We start from the raw sequence: 19,894 nt of genomic DNA, 5'->3' as shown, positions 1-19,894 counted from the left end.
CAGATCTGATGAACCTGCCAGGCGAGCACAGTCTTAACCCCCAGGCTCTGGCAGGAGAAGCAAGAGTGGAAGACAGGGCCTCAGCTCCCTTGGAGTGGAGCGGGGAGGCTGTCTGGGCTTTAGAGACCTTCACTGTGTGGAGAGGAGCCTCCTCCAGGGACGCCAGTGGGGGAAGTGCATGAACATGGAGTTATAAAGTGCCCCGGCGGTGGTGTGATAAAAAAAAAAAGAACACCGAATAGTGCCTGACTCTGCTCTTTATGAAATAAAGAATCAGCAAGTGATGCCCCATTTCTTTTCAAATAGAGCTGTTTGTTTGACATAGTTGGTGAGCATCACAGCATGAAGCTTGCTTCCCAGAGTTCTGGGCAAAGCTGGCTCCGCCCACCTTTGTCCAGAGCAGGGCTTGTAGGACCCTCCGCACTGTTGACATTTAGGGCCACTTTGTTGTGAAGGGGGCTGTCCTGTGCATTGTAAGAAGTTTCGCAGCATCCCTGACTGCCAAGCTGTAGATGCCAGTGGCACAGCCAAACCCTCAGTTGTGACAGTCACTAAAGCCTCCACACGTGGCCAGATGACCCCTGGGGGGCAAAATCACCCCTACTTGAGAAGCACTGGTCTACAGGAAGACACTTTACTCTTCTTGCAGACAGAAATAAGCATCTAGATTGGAATGTGTGAGTGAGGCAAGTGTGGATAAACGATTTGGGGCCTCCTGTATCTGAGTCTATTTTCCAGTTTCTCCTTTCTTTGCTCCTCCAAACGCTCCCTCATTGATACCACCCCTAACCACGACCTGAAAAGTACTGAACGTAAGAATGCACTAGGTCAGGAGCCCTTTGCTAGCCTCCGTCAGGGGTTTGTAAGTGGTTCCTGGCTGCAGCGAGGACCTAGAAGACAATATTCACACAGGGAGCGAGACTTATAAAACAGAAAATTCATCCAAAATTAATATGTCAGACCTCCGTTTCGTCTGGCACTTTTTACTTTTCTGAGTAAGGAAGCTATCTTGTCATCCCATTTGACTCCTCTAATAAAGGGACTGAGAAAATACAAGCGTTTCTCATCTCTGTTCTGCATTTAACCTGCTGCTGTCACTCTCACTGGTGACCTTGAGTCTAGAGTCCATGTCCTGATCAGGAGCCAGTACTTCCCCTCCACCAGGTATAACTTCAGTCAGCTCAGAAGGCTTAGGGAGGCTGGCTGTAACACCTTTCTGATTTGACAGCCCAATTCATCTAGCCATTACAATTTTTAGATGCGATAACTCTGGTGCATTAATACAAACTTTGTAGAGTCAAATATATCTCTCCTAAAACAAATAATGCCCTCCCCTCAAAAAATGGGTAGCTGACAGAACATGGTGCTAAGTCTGTCAATGTCCTATACTAGAAACAGAACCAAGCTATAGCTTCTTGTTTCTTTATGTAACCAGGCCTATCAGAAGCCTCTTCCAGGACTTCAATTATGTTAAATGATATCAGGTTCTGTAGAGAAAGGCCTGATACAAGGACAGGAAAGGAGGCTGTGGGTTTATTTTGAGAAATGTCCTGTTACCGTGGCAGGAACACTAGCTTTCGGGTCAGACAACCTGCCTTCTAGTCTCTGTCCCCCACTTACTAGCTGTATGACCCTAAGCAAGCTTTCTTTTCTTTTTTCTCAAATTTTTTACTTTGGTAAAATACACATGACATAAAATTTACCATCTTAACCATATTAAGTGTACTGTCCACTGGCACCAAGTACATTCACATGGTTGTGCAACCATCACCGCCATCCATCTCCAGAACTCTTTTTATCTGCAGAACTCTTGTCTACTTGGACACCTCATAAAAGTGGAATCACACAGTGTTTTGTCACTGCCTTATTTCACTTAGCATAATGTCCTCAGGGTTCATCCATGTTGTAACATGGGTCAGTTTCCTTCCTTTTTTAAGGCCGAATAGTATTTCATTGTTTACACATATAACATTTTGCTTATTCATTTCTTATTAGTGGACACTTGGGTCGTTCACACCTTTTGGCCATTGTGAACAATACTGCTCATAAACATGATGGGTTATGCAGATATCTCTGAGACCCTATATTTCACTTCTTTTGGGTATATATATCCAAGAGTGGAATTGCTGGATTATATAGTAACCGCCTAACTATTCTGCACAAAGGCCGTACCATTTTACATTCCCAGCAACAGTGCACAGGGCTTCCAATTTCTCCATATCCTCTCCAACACGTGTTATTTTCTCTCTTTTTGATAGTAGCCATTCGAACAGCTGGTGTGAAGTAGTCTCGTTTCGATTTGCATTTCCCTAATGGTTGGAGATATTGAGGATCTTTCCATATCCTGTCGTCCAGTCGTATGCCTCCTTTGCCCATTTTCGAATTTAGTTATTTTTTCGTTGTTGAATTTTAGAAGTTCTCTATCTTCTGGATATAAATTCTTTGTCTTTCGATGCACAGAATTTTAAAATGTTTGTTAAGTCCAATTTGTTTGTTATTGTTTTCATTGCTGTGCTTTTGGTGTCACATCCAAGAAATCATTGCTATCCAGTGTTGTAACGCCTTTGCCCTTTGTTTTCTTCTTAGAGTTTTATAATGTTAGCTCTTATATGCAGGTCTGTGATCTGTTTTGAGTTAAATTTTGTGTAGGTATTAGGTAAATGTCCAACTTCATTCTTTTGCTTGCGGATATTCAGTTTTCCCAACACCATTTTCCATTGAATGGTCTTGGCGCCCTTGTCAAAACCATTTATTTGTGAAGGTTTCACAAAACTATTTGCGAAAACCACAGATGTGAAGGTTTATTTCTAGGCTCTCTATTCTGTTCCATTGATCTTAATGTCTGTCTTCATGCCAATGGTACACTGTTTTGTAGTATAAGTTTTGAAATCAGAAGTGTAGGTTCTTAAACTTTGTTTTTTGTCTAGCTCATTTCGCTCTTTGGGGTCTATTGAGATTCCATATGCATTTAGGATTGATTTTTCATTTCTGCAAAAATCTCTTCGGGCTTTTCATAGGGATTTTAGTAACTCTGTATATACCTTTGAGGGAAATACTGACATCTTAACAGTATTGTCTTCCAGTCTATGAACATGGGATGTCCTTTCATTTACTTGAGTCTTTAGTTACTTTCAGCAACATTTCAGTTTATTTCTGTACAAGTCTTTCACTTTCCTCAGTTTAGTTAATTCTTAAGTATTTTATTTTTTGATGCTTTTGTAACGTTTTGGAAACGTTTTTCGGATTGTTTGTTGTTAGTGTATAGAAATGCAGCTGATTTGTACTCATTGGTTTTGTATCCTACTCCTTTGCTGAATTCGTTTATTAGTCTTAACAGTTTTGGGGAATCTTTAGAATTTTCTACATACAAGATCATATCTACAAAGAAAGATAATTTCACTCCTTTCTTACCAATGTGGATGCCTTTTATATCTTTTCCTGCCTAATTGCTCTGACTAGAATTTACACTACTATATTGAGTAGAATTGGTAGAAGCAGGCATCCTTTCCTGGTTCCTGATCTTAGAGGAAAAAGCTTTCAATCTTTCACCATTGAGTGTAATGTTTGCTGTGGGCTTTTCATATATAGCTTTGGACATGTCAAAGTAGTTTCCTTCTATTTGTAGTATATTGAGTATTTCTGTCAAAACTATATTGAATTTTGTCAGATATTTTTTCTGCATCAATTGAGATAATTGTGTGTGTTTTTTCCCTTCGTTCTATTCATGTGGTATATTATATTGATCTATTTTCGTTTGTTGAACTATCCTTGCATTTCAAGAATAAATCCCACTTGGTCATGGTATATAAACTTTTTAATAGGCTGTTGAATACAATTTGTTAGTCTTTTCTTAAAGATTTTTTGCATCAGTGTTCATAAGGGATCTGTAGTTTCGTAATCTTTTTATCTGGCTTTTGTCTCAAGACAATGCTGACCTCATAGCATGAGTTTGAAAGTGTTCTTTTCTCTCTAGTTTTCTGGAAATATTTGAGAAGGGTTGTATTCTCTAAATGTTTGGTAGACTTCACCCCTGAAGCCTTCTGGTCCAGGGCTTCGTTCGTCAAGAGATTTTTTATTGCAGTTTAATCTCCTTACTTAGTTACAGGTTTGTTCAGATTTTCTCTCCATGATTCAGTCTTAGTAGGTTTTGTGTTTCTGGGAAATTGTCCATTTCATCTAGGTTGACTAATTTGTTGGTGTACAATTATTTATAGTATTCTCTTACAATCTTTTTGATTTCTGTAGCATCAGTAGTAATGTCCACATCCGTTTCTGATTTTAGTAATTTGAGTCTTTCATTTTTTTCTTAGTCAACTTAGCTAAAGGTTTGTCAGTTTCGATTTTTTTTTTTTTTTTCTGCCTCCTGGAGGACCAACTTTTGGTTTTCTCTTTTTCTATTTCATTTTTCTCTGCTCTAATCTTTATTATTTCCTTCCTTCTCCTAGTTTTGGGTTTATTCTTTTTCTAGTTAAGATGTAAAGTTGTTGAGATGGGATCTTTTTTTAAAATAAGCATTTACAGCTGTAAGTATCCTTCTTTCCACTGCTTTTGTTGCATCCCATAAGTTTTGGTATGTTGTGTTTTCATTTTCATTTGTTTCAAAATATTTTCTTATTTCTTTTGTGACTTTTTCACTGGTTGTTTAAAAGTGTGTTCAATTTCCACAGATTTCTGAACTAGTCAGTTCTCTTTTTATCGATCTGTAATTTCATTCATTGTTATTGCTCTCTAAAGTAACAAAAGTTACTTTGTATGATATTTATCTTTTACAATTTGTTGAGATTTAGTTTGTGTCTACACTAACATATAGTGTGTCTTAAAGAATGTGCACTTGAAAAGAATGTGTATTCTGTTATTGTTAAGTAGAATCTTCTGATCTAGTTGGTTTATTATGTTGTTCAAGTTCTCTATTTCCTTCTTTACTTTCTGGTTCTTCCATTATTAAGAGCGGGATATTGAAGTCTCTAACAATTATTGTAAAACTGTTTCTCTCTTTAATTCTGTCTGCTTATGCTTCGCATATTTTGATGGCATGTTATTAGATGCATAAATATTTACATTTTTATGTATTGACCTTTTATTAATATATAATGTTTTTTCATCTCTTGTAACTTTTTTTTATAGATTTTAAAGTATGTTTCATCTGATATTAGTTTAACCACCCCTGTACAGTTGGTTACTGTTTACATGGAATAACTTTTTCCATTCTTTCACTTTAAATCTATTTGTATCTTTGGATCTAAACTGAGTCTCCTGTAGACAGCCTATACTTGCTTGAATCATGATTTTTATATCCATTCTGCCAATCTCTGTCCTTTGATTGGAGAGTTTAACTCATTCACATTGAAAGTAACTACTGATAAGGAGAGAGACTTTTGTTATTTTGGTGTTTGTTTTTTATAGGCCTTATAGTTTTATTGTCCCTCATTTTCTGCATTACTGTCTTCTTTTGCATTCGTTTTGCTTTTTGTACAAGAATATTTAAATTCCCTTCTCGTTTCCTTTTGTGTATATCCTATAGCTGTTTCCTTTGTGGTGGTCATGGGGATTACATTTGACATCCTAAAGTTAAAACACTGTAATTTGAGTTTATACCAGCTCGTTGAGCACCTTGGGAGGTGGAGGGTCAAGGCGACTTTGCCACTGTTAGGAGCTCTGTACGGCTGCTGTTCTTGTTCCCACTGGTTGCAGAGGGCCCCGCTTTCTTGTGCACCATACACACCACCCTGAGCATCTCTTTATGGGCCTGTGGGGACCATGCCCTCCTCCCCTGGGCTGCCCAATAATTGTCTTGGCTTCACAGCCTTTTTAGAGTAAGGCAGGTGAAAGGTTGTGGATAATAGGTATTTCATAATTCCCTTAATCGTACAAGTTGTGTATTGCATGGTTTTTTTTTTTTAATGGGCATTATGCTTCTGTAAATATCTGTTTCTTTTTGTTCTTAATATGATCAGGCAAATTATCAACATAATATTAACTTAGCAGCATTCAAGTATTTAAGAACCTATTATGTTACGTGCTGCTTACTTATCTTAAGGATTCAAAGGGACTTAAGTTAATAGCAGATGAGGTCTCAGATATGAAAACCATTTCATAGAAAAGGGATGTGCCCATCAGAGGGGATGTTATTTAGTGACACAGTATCTGGCATCAGAGAGGTCTATTCTTGCCAGAAAGAACAAGAAGTCCATTGCGGCCTGTAGCATGAGGTGGGAAATGCCAAGTTACAGTAGAGGATAGGAGTCCCACAGGAATGGACATGAAGGAATGCTCATATCCAGATGAGCATATGGGGGACAGCCTCATGGAGGTAGCTCTTAAGACAGGCCTCAGATGCCACAGTGCTTTGGTCAGCTTCAGTGGGCAGAAATGGGGTGAAGAGAGAAGGTGTTCTAGGTGAAAAGAACAGCTCCAGAAAAGGTGTGAAGGTTAGAAGACTTGATCTCTAACCTTGGCTTAGCTACTATATCCCTGTGGAGCATGGGCTCTCACCCTGCTTTTCTCGCTAGCTCTGATGCATGGAGCCATTGGCTGTAATCACCCCTGAAATGTGTGGATCTACCTCTCATGGACCTTTTTCCAGGGAGCCCTTGTAGCCCACCTAATTATGACATTTTGCTTTCTTTTTATAATAACCCATTGCATTTCCCTGTCCTCTAGTCTCTGGCCTCCTCCTCATTGCTGTGGCCCTGACAAATGTTTTGAATGAGTAGTAGGCACTCAGTAAATGTTTGTGTAATGAATTTCTCAATTAAGGGACATGTTATTGTCTTATTGTTACCTGGAGTTCTCCCCCACTCCACCCCCACCCCCGTTTTCTACTTTTCCATTTACTTTTTCTTCTGCTAATCTAGTTGTATCTTGTCTTTGCAGATGAAGCTACTAAACTTGTATATAAAGAGGGCCCAAACCACGAATAGCAACAGCAGCTCCTCCTCGGACGTCTCCACACACAGCTAATGGCTACATCAGCCTCTATGTCTCCCTAGAAGCAATCGGTGGTGCCTCTCTCTCAGAGACCTTTCCCACCTCCCCCTTCATCAGCTGCCCAGTCAGGACAAGGAGGCCTGCAAATATTTATTACAATCAGTATTTTGGTCCCTTCCAGCTTTTGTGTAGAATCTTACTGGTATTGAATGTAAAGGAAGCAAGGCCTGTTTTGTAGTCTTCATACAAAACAAAAGGAATAAGAGAAGAAAAGAGCCATACTTAAACATGTCTTCTACAGCCCGCTGAGAATATAAAACCATGTGTGCGGGATGAAGTTTTGAAAAATCAGAGCTCTTTAGCCAACACTTGGTAGGAAATAGCATTCTCTCTTCAGTCAACAGAGTTGAGGAGGGCATGTTAATTTGTGGGGTTTTTTTCATCTTAGGTTACTTTCTTCTGGCTGTGGCCTGTTGCAGGGCAAATGACCCTCCTTTCCCCTTTCACAGCTGACACCACAAGAGGGTCGTATGTCTCTAAATTGTATTTTGAGATCTACGAAGAATGTGAATCAGCTCATGGAAAGAAATGGAGAAAAGCCTGAAGGTGGCCTTTTAACAGACGCGGAATTTTGCTTATACTATCTAGACCGGAGGTTGACTGTCCTCACTTTAGTTTAGAAGGGCATCCTTCAGTTTCCTTCCAGGACAGGCTCCCAGCTCCTCTGAATAATGCCATGATGCTGCCCCCAGCCCAGAACTTCCACTTCAAAGAATTCATAAAGTTTATATAGAAACATGAAAATTAAGGTAAATTTATAGCATCAGTTCGTGATGTCTAAAATGGCATTTCATGAAGCATTGAAGATATGAGAAGTAGTTTGTTTTACTACTAAGATCTTTGGGAAACGCTATCTTAAGAGAGTTTCTCCCATAATCCTGGTTCTTGGTGAATCTGACTTAATACCATTTTTTCTCCTCTCCGCCAACCGTTGCTTAAGCTGCTCAATTCTAAAAAGGTTTTCACTAAATATGATAAATGGCAACTCTGCCATCTCAGTTTTCACTTCTCTGTTTAATTTGGGATTAAGATCAAAGAAAAGTCTAAAGAGACCAGGTATCAGAAATTTTTTTACTTGGATAGACTGAAGTACTTCCTGATCATCTGTGGAAATAGTCATTGTTTAAGGAAAAAATAATTATGGTGAGTGGCAAATTGCAGGAAAAAACACAATTTTAGAGTGTTTCCTTTTCTTCAATAAGAAATTACCAGAGAAACTGCCCCCTTTAAAAAGTTTCTCAAGAGTTCGATTACGCCAATCACAGTAACTATAGATTTGGAATCTGGTTAAATAGGTTTTGAGTAAAATTCTTAAAGCTGAATGGAAATTCTTAATGCTATCATGAAGATTTCTGTTATCTCTTAACTATTCTATTTTAGAGCCTTTAAATTGAACTTATTTTTCCATAAGGAAAATGCCTATTCCGGTGTTAGTTTTTAATGAGGTGTTTGCTATTTCAGTGCAGAGGCCTTTCTGCTGGCAGCACTGAGAAACAGGGGTGGTGCAGTTACCACCCCTGACCCCCACAGACACCCTCCTCTGACTCTCCTGCTTGGATGCTGGACCTTGTGAAAGATACTGTAGCAACATGACTCATTTTTTCATTCAGATTTTATTTTAGATACTTTGTTTGGAAATAGGCGCTGAAAATGAAAGATCCAGGAACAGTGAAGCCAGGGTGCCTTCACTGTGTGCGTGGGTGTGTGGGTGTGTGTGTGTGTGTGTGTGTGTGTATGTGTGTGTGTGTGGAGGGAGTACCACACGTGTAGGGAGTACCCCACTGCTGCTGTTGAGGAAACTTCAGGGGTGCATTTTAAGTGTTTGAATATTATTGGCTTATTTTTGGCTCAAAACATAGCAGGACCAGGGCTTACTTTCATTGGTAAATACTGTTTGTTAATATTTCACTAATTGGATTCTTTTTACACTCTACAAATGAGTCAGACCAGAGCGTTTTTTGATTACTCCTGTTGTAGAAACATGCACTCTGGCTAGGTTATTTATGAGTTCTTTCATGCCTAATGCGTCTGGAAAGACCTTTCTCCTTCAACCCGGAGGCCTAGGTCGCTCTGCCCCTCCCCCCGCCTGTAGTTGGGAAGGATCTCGAACATTGCCGAATGTCCTCATAGTACTCACAAAGGGCTTGCCTTGAATGTCACTTGCCCAACCCTCTGTCTCCTGACTTAAGAGATACAATCACAGGTCTCCTGGCTTCAATCAGACCGCTGCCCACCGCCGAGGAGCCTCACCTGCCGCCGCCACCTCACGGGGAGGGTGGCTGCACCCCGCCACCCTCCCAGGACCCTGACAGCTGCAGCTGCCTGGCCGCTTCCCTGCAGGGCTCCTGTCCAGACGAAACAACAGAACACAGAGGGGCAAAGCACCCCAAACTGAGTTTGCCTCCGCTGTTTGCCTGACTGGCCAGGGCCCCCCAAAACCCACCTGACCGCACTGCTGGGGCTGAATCATCTGGCTCCTGCTTTCCTTCCAGCTGCCGCCATCCCTCTTGAGGCCACTGCATGTCCCGCAGGCTCAGGCGGAGGCTGAGGCACGCAGCGTTCTTTAGGTACACCGTGTGCCCTCCGGACCCAGCGTCCGCCCAGCCATGGGACTGCCCCTCTGTGGCCCATCACTAGCTTATCAATACCCTGTGTGGGGAATGCAACGGATTTTTGTCTCATCTTTTTCTTTCCCTGCTGTCTTTATTTATCAATCATAATATTACACATTAAAGAACAGCAAATAAGAACTTCGTAGAATCCCACAGGACTTTGCTAACAATGATGTTTGGAAATGAAAAACAGATATGCTCTAAAAGACTATCATCCACCAAAATAGTTTTGTTGGCACTGTGTTCACACGCATGGTCCCCACACCCCCAGGTTGGGTTTTTGTTTTTTGTTTTGTTTTTGTTTTTTGCTTTTTCATGTTACATCCATAACTGTATTTATATCTTATTTGTTTCACTTTCAAGTGTATCATGGCAAATGTACAGATTTTTTTGTTAATAATGTGCTAGGATTTGCTAAAAAAGAAAACAAAAAAAAAACATTTTGAGTTTGCCCTAGAATAAAGGAAACTTAATTCAGTTTTCTGCTTTGGAGCTGTCTTTTTCATCACTGGGCCCTGTAGATGGCTTATCCCATCTCCCTGACATCAGAGTGCGGCCACATCTGTGAAGAATCTGAGGGGACTGCATACGTTAGGGGGCTCTTTCTCCTTGTGACGAAAATGAGTCTAAGCCTAGACTCACCTGACCGGGGTGCCTGGGAGCTGCTGCACGCAGTGCGGGGTGGAAAGGTTGGGCCCAAAGGTTGAGCTGCATCAGGAAGGGACCTCCCTTTTCTGGCCTGTTTCCTCATCCAAGTAGGGAGAACATTAGCTTTCAGAATGTAGATCAGCTCATGTACTGCAGGTGAATCTTCGATCAGACCTCTGGGAAGGGGCTGCCTGACAGCCTGCAGGAGCATGGTCTTAGGAGAAACACGTGACTATGCCAAGGGCACCGATCCATTTCTCGAAAGCCTTACTTAAATATTTTGAGCTTTCCATCATGTTTTATCATGCGTCTCAAGTATCACTACCCCATGACTATGAGCCTCCTTTCTCTTGTGGCCAGCCACCTCCTACTTCTGTTTGACATGTGACTGCAGAGAGATACGGATACCTGGTTTTAAGTCCCAGCTCCCCACTTTCTCCCTTGGGAACTTTCTGCCTCAGTCTTATCATTTATAAATTGGAGTAAGAACTACTTCGTGGAGGTGCAGCGAAGGTTAATAGAGATGACGTAAGTGAAGCAGCTGGTAGAGTAAATGCTGCAGGCTGCCCCTGCCTTGTCTCCTGCTGTAGAGTGGGAACTTCGCGGGAGGGCGAGGTCACCCCCCATGCCTGTGTGCACAGTGAATCCATTAATCATTAGCAAGTGTGGAAAACCCCTAGGGGATGGACCACACTTAGGCAAGGCAGGCAGTGTTGCTCTCTATATTTGGGTCTCTAATCCCTGGTGCCATTGCCCTCCCTCATCTCAGGGCTTCCAGGAAGTCCTTGCCATCTTTCAGAGGGTCACAGGCCACGGTTATGGGGATGGGTGTACAGAGGTCCACTGCAGTCGGCGGGCCTTGGCTTTGGAGGAACTCAATGATCTCTCCAGAAAAGCAGACATTTCCTTTCACAATTTTGCACTCGAGCGTGTGTTACGGTCCACTGAGTGGACTCCGACCCCTGGCAACTCTGGGCGAGTGGTGTCCACCACGTCCCGTCCTCAACAGCCCTGCCCAGCTCCTCTGGACTCAGGCCTGTGGCTTTGTTTATGGAGTCAATCCATCTTACAGTTGGCCTTCCAGTTTTCCTGCTGCCTTCTCTTTTTCCCCAAATTATTGTCTTTCCCAGAGAACGCTGCCTTCTCGTGATGTGCCCAAAGTAGGACAATTAAGTTTTGTCATTTTTGCCTCCAGCGATGTTTCAGGCTTAATTTGCTCTAGGACCCACTTGTTCATCTTTCTGGTGGTGTAGGGTATTCATAGAGCTCTCCCCAAATACCATATTTCAGAAAATGAAAAAATATCAAAGTTTTTCCTGTCATCCTTCTTCACCCTTCAACTTGCACATCTGTACATAGTGGTTGGGAGGACATACAAGGGTGTAGGTGATCATAGCCTTGGTCTCTAATGACACATCTGTGCTCTTGATGGCCTTTTCTAATTCTGCCATTGCTGCCTTTCTGAGGCTCTGCCTTCTTTTGATCTCTTAGCTACAGTCTCCATTTGAATTGATGACTGAACCAAGGTAAGTAAAATCTTTAAGCATCTCAATGTCTAAATTAAAGTGTGTATTTCTTCTGTAGTCATAATTTTTGTCGTCTTCATGTTCAAATGCAGTTCTTATTTCATTTTCATCAGAAATCATTTCAAACCATTGTTTACTTTCAGTGAGAGTGTCTTCTGCATATCTTAAGTTATTGATATTTCTTCTACCAATTTTCACTCAATCATAGAAGGTCGCAAACCCACTGAAGCTGTCCAGGGGTTCCAAGGTGAAAACCTCCGACTTCAAGACCACCATTCTTTACATTCTTAGATGATTAGTGGGGGAAGAAAGGAGGGTAGTAGACAGGCAGCATTAATGTCATTGGTGAGGCACACTTAGACTTTTGAGGAATTCTCATCTGTAGCATCTTACTGATTTTTACATCAATCCTGAGATGCAGATGAGGGGGTGCTGTCATGTTTAATTTCCAGGCGAGGAAACCGGCATAATGAAAACCCCCTGCCTCTGTCTAGCGGCTGTCTTCCCTCTGTCCTTGTGCCTCCCCACCCTTTGCACATCTTTGCTGAAATTACAGAAGGCACGTCAGGATCCCCCAGGGAGCTCGTGAAGCAGAAGCCAGGCTCCACCCCCAGCACTGATGATTCTGTAGGGCTAAGGTGGGGCCTGGAAATGTGCATTTCTGTCAAGTTTCAGGAGATGCCCGTGTTGCTGGTCTGCAGCCACAGTGTGAGCACTGCTGTAGAGCATTTTGCTTAAAACATGATGGGGTGTCCCAAGCTCTGGGACAGTCCTCGAAACAAGCTGTTGCAGAAACAGCACCAGGCTTCTGGAATGTTAGCCACACCAGCACTGACCTTGTGGGGCAAAGGATGGTGCCTGACCTAGCATCTAGACTAAGGTTTTGAAAGGGAAATGGGGTGCTGTTAGAAGAAGGAAGGCAGGAGTGTCTTAGCAAATGGGGCATACACCTCCCCTGTGTGTAAATTAAAGCTCCTGCTCAGAAGAAAGCTCTTTCCAAAAGAGCCCTAGCCCAAACTGCCTGGCTTTCCCATTTCCTCCATTATTTTTTAACTTATACTTCAGTGGCTCTAGGCAAGAACGGACAAAGGTCATGTGAATTGGCATCTATTCTTAGATTATGTATTTAAAAAACATTAAAATGCTTCCGCACCAGTGCCCTCCTCAGACACCGGGCCTGCTGCCAGAGCTGAGCCTGGGAGGCTCTGGGCCCCTCTGAAGGCAGCGTTCCTGGGTAAGTTCCCAACAGCTCTGGGATGTCACCGCCTCCCTAAGTGCCTTGCCGGAGGAGGTGAGCATGGAGCAAGAAGGGCCCGCAGCCCCAGACCTGGGCCTAGGCAGCACCACCTCCTGCAGCAGTGGTTTGGGCTCTGCACTTCCGTGACCTCTACCCCTCCCTCTACCTGGCAGGGTTTGGAAGGCTCCCCACATACATCCAACATCAGCACCTCCCCTATGGTCTTCTGCATCCCTGGTTGGCAGGCCAGCTGAACACTTACTGTATGCCAAACTCTGGTCCAGTGTTTCACTGAGTTATCTGATTTCTCATAACACCCCTGTGAGATGGGTCCTATGATTATACCCATTTTACAGAAGAGAAATGGCACACAGAGGGTAAGTAACTCACCTCAGGTCATAGAGCTAATAAAAGGCAGAGCTGGGATTCAAAGCCAGAAAGTCCAGCTCTAGACCGAACCAGTCGTACCTCGGGTCTCTGTCCCTTCACTGAGCCTCGATTCTGTTTCCCATCTGCCTGACTCTTGTTAGCAAGTTCGGGTGGGCCCTGGTTACAGGCCTGCTGAGCCACTTGACACCAGTTTGTGGTAAACATTTATGGAGCACTCCAGGTACTGCCTGGCAAGGGGGAAAAGGTCTGCTTGCGTGCAGGAAGTCTGGGTTCTGAATCCAACACTCAGTGTTACCGGGTCTGTAACTTTAGCCAAATGACTCCAGTTTAGGATGATCTCAATTTCCTCCTTTGTGAAACCCTAGGGAATTGGTGGGGATTGGTGGGGCATACGAGGGTCACTACTGTATGTTAAGTTCCTAACAGTTCTTAGATCCTCAACTAGTGTGAGCTGCTATAATTCTTATATTATTATTACAATTCTTATAATTATTGAGGCACATACCCCAATTTCTGACACAGTCGGTACTCAATAAGTGTTTAGATAAACAAATGAAGGAATTACTGTCTCTGCCCCTTAAAACCCACAGTCCAGTGGGAAAGCAACACACAGACCATGAGTCTACAGGTGCGTTTCCATCTATGAGAGAGATGATCGGACTAGAGACAGAGAAAAAGGACCGTCTGAGTATCCATTTCTGCTTACTTAACCTCCCTCCCACCTTAGGCTGCTTGTCAGCCCCCGCAGTGTAGCGGCTCCTGGTTGCTGGGCATCCTCTCCACAGTGCGCTTGTCCACCCCACACCACATCTCACACCTGCTGTGTCCTGACAGCCACGTTTTATCTCCTTTGAGCTCCAAACTCATGTACCCTTCTTGACTTCTCCACGTGGACACCTCAGAGGCTACCCAAATGGGCTATTTCCATAGCTGAACTTTTGAGCTGGCCTTCCAAACCTGCTACTTTCCATTTTGGAAAATGGTAGCTCCACCTGCTCAAGTTCTCACGCCAGGACCCTCCCTTCTTCCTCTACTCCCACCTCAGCCTACCCCCAAGTCCTATGAAGCCCATCTCCAAGGCGGGTCTGGAGGCCCTCCACCTCACGCCCCTCCCGGCCACCACCTGGCCCAAGCCTACCCCTTCTCTCACCTGTGCAAGCAGAGGGGCCACTCTGATGCTAAAGGTATTCAGTTGCTTGTTTTTAAAAAGCCTCATCTGATCTAGGTCCCTTTGCTTCACACCCTGCAGTGGTTTCGCACACACATTATGACACACACGTAACAATAGAATTCCAAAATCTTGAGCATAGCCTACAAGGCCCACCACACGGCCCCTGCCTTCCTTTTTCACTCCATCTCATGTCACTGTGCCCCAACCACTGTTTCCCCACCTCTAGGCCTTTGCCACTATTCCCTCTGCTTGGCCCACTCCTCTCATCCCAATACACACACACACACACACACACACACACACACACACACATCTATACATGCAAGTCCCTTAGCTAACTTGTACAGATATTTTAGGTCTCAGCTTAAATGCTAGGTCATTACTTCTTTGAAGAAGAATCTAAATTAGTCCCTTGTCTGTTGCTTCTTAATCTCATCAAGCACTTCATATCTGTTTGTGCAGTTATCAGTCTGTTTCACCTATATATATGGGTAAGAACTAGGCCTGTCTCATTTACCTCTATATCCCTAACACTTAGTGCACATGCCTAGGCCATGGTAGGTAATGAATGAATGAATGAATCACTAGTCTGCAGTTCCCGAAGTAGGAAGTGATCTCAAAGGCAAAGCCTCATGACCTAGACTTTTTCTATTTATCCAGGAGCCCCCTGCCATGGTACATAACACAGCCGCTACGGCTACACTGCCTGCGTTCAAGTCCCAGCTCTGTGTGAGCTTGGGCCAGTTTTCTAACCTCTTCCTGCTTCACTTTTTTTCTCTGAATAGGTAGAGTGTCAATGACAATAGTAGGTACCGCACAGGATACTTGTAAATCACTTAAAAATAAAGAGCACCCTGGACACTGCCCAGCTTGTTGTGTTAGCTGTTACTTTTTATTCGGCGATCATTAAATCAATTAAATGGAGAGTAAGCTTGACCTTCAGAGTCAGGCCTGAAGACATTGCAGAATGTTCAGAAGTAGGATCTGACACAAAAGTGATATGAATGAACTACAGCTACATTTACAAACATGAATGAATCTTAGGAATATTGTTTTGAGGGAAAAGAGAAAGTCACAGAAGAATGTGTAGAGTATCTTACATTTTTTAAAGAAGAAAATATCCCAAACTAACCACGTATCTTTTAGAGACACATATGTTGTGCTAAAACGCTACACGGTAAGTAGCTGCGAAACAAATTTAAAATGGTGATTTGTTTGGGGAGGCAGGGATCAAAAATCCAGAACAGTAACAATTAAAACCAGTAAATAGTATTTAGTAAGAGTTTATCATGTACAAAAGAACAATTCGTAAATCGGGAGCTTTCACCCACAAAAATGATAGGAAGCTCAGAGGCAGGACTTATAAAGTGCATGGCTGATAGAATGGAAATAAGTAAGTTGTTTAACCTTCACGATGACTGATTATTGCAATGGGGGTTTCTAGACAGCAAGGGATTGGTTAAAATTTATCATCTCATACTATTTTAGGAAGATGACTTAGTTTCTTTAATGATCATTAGAGGCATTTACAAGAAATAACCTAAATTGTTTCACTTATGTTCATGAAATAAGGAAGATTTAGTTTTGCTTACATGGTTTAAATGGTTTTGTCTACATAGGGAATTTTTAGGTTTAATGACGTTGATGTTCTGGCTTATAATTTGGGTGCTGGGCTCGTGATGTTTGATATATTTTTATAGCTCATAGCTTAAATATATGTTATACAGCAGGTCCCCGAATAACATCATTTCATTCAGCATTATGTTGTTACAACATCGACAAGCTGCCTTAGAAACTTAACTCTTGTTTCTATCAATTAGCCTATGATAACATTGGTGTCATACATTATTTTGCTTAAAGTTGCAGAACTTATTGACAATGTTAATGGAGGACTTACTGTATACGTTTTCTTTTGTCTCATCAAATATTTCATAATTTAAAAACAAAAATGTGCGAGGATACTAAGTTATAAGGTGATTTAGATGAGTCTCATTAATATTTTTGGTTGTCATAGACATAGAAACCCCTAAATTTTCAATTTTTGTGGAGAACATATTTGTGGGCTTTCATTCAAGGAACGCCATGCTACATGCCAAGTCTGAGGGGGAGGCCCCGAATATAGGACACCGTCATTATTTATAGGATACCCTTTCTGCACATGGCAATGGAGGAAGGGAGAGCATAGAGAATCTCCTTCAAGTTTCTCACAGCCCCTTGAGCCCCCAGACACTGGGGAGGCTTTGTTCTCTTTGGCTCCTGTTCCTGCTCAGTTCACTCCTCTCCCACTTAGTTTTGCCTCCTAATAAAGTTCAAAAGGAGAAATAGTTCTGATGTTGTCCAAATTTTTATTGATCACAGAGCGTCCTGCTTTTTCACCCAAGGCTGAGGCCCCTTATACTCTGTGTGAGACAATCTCCAAAAGGATGGGTAAAAGAAACCAAGAGAGACACACCCAGAAAAGGAAGTGCAAGGAGAGAAGGCTGCTCTTGGAAACATCAGGTTGCAGAAGAGACAGGTCTGAGGAGGACTGGCTTGCTGAGCACCTTTCCCGAGCCTTCTAACCTGCATTCCTCGACTGCTGGGCTTGTTTCCATGTGTGGCGAGGTTCTGCCAAGAAGATGTGCCTTGCAAAATGGAAAGCAGCTTTTGTTCAGGAACACAATGGTGGTGACATTTAGTTCTTGGAGGGCAGCTCAAGTGTAGGTTCTAGCTTGTCCCCCAGTGTCATGACCACCAAACAGCAGGTGAATCACCGAGGTTTGTCCCCTTATCTGGGAAGGAATGTTCCCTGTCTGCTGTTGTTCCTGGCTGAGTGACACCCAACCCTGGCTCTCCTGAAGATAATGTCAACTACATACTCACTGTAAGAAACCCCTTCTGCTTAAACTAACTGGAGAAGATACCATCATCTGTAATGGGGAATAGGAGCAACAGAGACAGACAACTCGGAACATCCAACTGAAGATAAAACACCTAAATAAATCATGGCTTAGCCTTTTGATTAAATCCTATCCAGCCATGTAAAACAGTTTGTTCAAAGAATTCTTAAATACATGGCAAATGCTCATAAGTAATGTTAAGTGGAAAATAAAAAGGGAAGATTTTTCTCTTCTGATAATGGTATACTAGATAATTTTGGGTAAAGCCCTTCTACAGATGGTAACTAAAAAGCTGGACAAACATTTTGAAAATTTAATTGAAGCATCAGAGAGTTAACAAGGTAGTGAAAATAACTAGGAGTTACTGAGAAGATGGAAATCTGAGGACATGAACCTAGCACCTAGGGCAACTTGTGTCCTGGGGGTGTTTGCTGATCCAGCAGAGAAAATTAATGACTGAGATGTAGAGCAAGGCTTTTGACAGCCTCATGCCCTTAGATAGAACTGAGTGATCCAAATTGCTATTGCCTCAAGTTCTTGGCAGAAACAAACATAAATCTTCTCTGGAGGAAGATAACATCATCTAAGCCACAGAAATATTGATACGATTTTTAAAGTACACTGTTTAGTACACTCCAAGTAGTAACTGGCCACATGAGGGGACAAGACAACATGAACAAAGACTAACAGAGAAGAACAGACAATGAGGAAAGATCCATAAGGGTTCCCACTATTGGTGTTATCAAACACGGAATTTAAAATAACTTCATTTAACAGTCAAAGAAATAAAAGATAAGACTGAGAACTTCTGGGCGGCACTGGAAACTTTTCAAAATCTTCTATATTATATTTTTTAAAAAAGAATATGGTGGAATAATAATAAAAAAAAGAATTCTAGAATTGAAAAATAGAGTACCTGCAATTAAGAATTCAAGGGATAGAAAAGAAAAAGAACTCAAGCCAAAAAGATGATTAAGGAAAGGGAAAGAAGGCCAGAAGACAAAAGCAACAATGAAGCACAGAGAAACAAAAGGGTAGAAAATACAGAAGCTATAAGAGATGTAAAATTTATGGAATGGGAATCCCAGGGAAGACAGAGAATGGAACAGAATGTTATTTTTCACAATATATTAAAAGGTAATGGCCAAGAATTTTAAAAAATGGCTAAAGATATCAAACTTCAAATTAAAAAGTCCAATGAATTCCAGTGAGCAGGGCTGGAAGGTGCACTTGCATAGCCCTGAGATTAAGCGCTTCCTCATATTGTGTGCCTTGAGCAGATCATTGTCTCACTCTAGTCCTGATCATGCCAGTAAGGGCAAATAAAATATCCGAATGTAGGTATATCATAATAAAACTTCATAAAAACAAGACAAAAAGAAAATCTTGAAAGCATGTAGGGAAAAGCAAAAATTACTTTCAAAAAAGCAGTGATGAGACTGTCAGCTGATTTCTTAGCAGAAACAATAGAAAACCGAAGATAATGACATTCCATGCTCAACAAAAACATCCTATCAGACAGAAGGTAAAAGAAATAAAATTTTAGGCAAAGAAAATACTATAAAATTCTTCACAAGCAGGCCTGCATTAAAAAGTATTAAAGGGGTTTCCTCGGGCAGAAAGAAATGATCCCTAATATTAGGTTGTTGTTGCAGGAAGGAATGAAGATCCATTGAAATAGTAATTATGAAGGCAAATCTAAATGATTCTGACTGTGTGAAACAATAATAATAATGCCCTGCGGAGTTTAAGGTGTATATGGATTTAAAATTCACAACAATGACACAAATAAAAAGGCAGAAAAATGAAGTTAAAGTGTCCTAAGAAAGAGAATAGAAGTACTGATCAACATATGAATATGAAAAATCAAGGATGCATTCAGAAACTCTAGGGAAAACTTAAAAATAAAATTAAAACAGAGTGAGTGTGTAACTTCCAAACTAATAAAAAGAGGGTAACTGTACAATAAAAAATAATCAATCCAAAAGTAGGCAAAAAAAAAAAAAGAAAGAAATATTGCAAATGAAACAAATCAAAAGCACATAGTAAGTGTTAGACTTAAGCCAACATATAACTAATTACATTAAATACAAATAAACAGAAAACATCAATGAAATGAAAAAATTTTTAGACTGGATTTTAAAAAACCACAACTGTATGCTGTTTCCAAGAGGTATATCTAAACGTAAGGATACAGGTTAAGCTGAAAACAGGTCAGAAAAAGATATGCCACACAAGCATTAAATTTTAAAATACACTTCTAAAGAACTCAATGGACAAGAAGAAATTACAATGAAAATTAGAAGATATATCTACCTGGATGACATATCAAAATTTGTGGAATGTAGCTAAAGCCAAGCTACATTCAGGAAAATTTTAGCTGTGAATGCACATGTTAGATAAAAGGAAGAGGTAAACATTTATAACAACTACTTATCTCAAGA

The 19,894-nt window shown here is 41.5% G+C and overlaps 1 protein-coding gene across 31 annotated transcripts in view; it reads left to right on the top strand.

Annotated features, from left to right (window-relative positions):
- CLASP1 (cytoplasmic linker associated protein 1) overlaps positions 1-10,077 on the top strand; it is a 239,473-nt gene extending 229,396 nt beyond the window's left edge. For all 31 annotated transcript variants that reach the window (XM_036236829.1, XM_036236822.1, XM_036236826.1 and 28 more), the window contains one exon: positions 6,874-10,077. In XM_036236829.1, coding sequence (XP_036092722.1) covers positions 6,874-6,960 — 87 coding nt within the window. In that variant the 3' untranslated portion in view covers positions 6,961-10,077. The remainder of the gene's footprint in view (positions 1-6,873) is intronic.
- The last annotated feature ends 9,817 nt before the right edge of the window (positions 10,078-19,894 follow it).

The sequence above is a fragment of the Rousettus aegyptiacus genome, unplaced genomic scaffold (assembly GCF_014176215.1).
Source record: "Rousettus aegyptiacus isolate mRouAeg1 unplaced genomic scaffold, mRouAeg1.p scaffold_m13_p_2, whole genome shotgun sequence".
Lineage (NCBI taxonomy): Eukaryota > Metazoa > Chordata > Mammalia > Chiroptera > Pteropodidae > Rousettus > Rousettus aegyptiacus.
The sequence above is the reverse complement of the archived record's forward strand: the minus strand, read 5'-3'. Positions and strand labels throughout refer to the sequence as shown.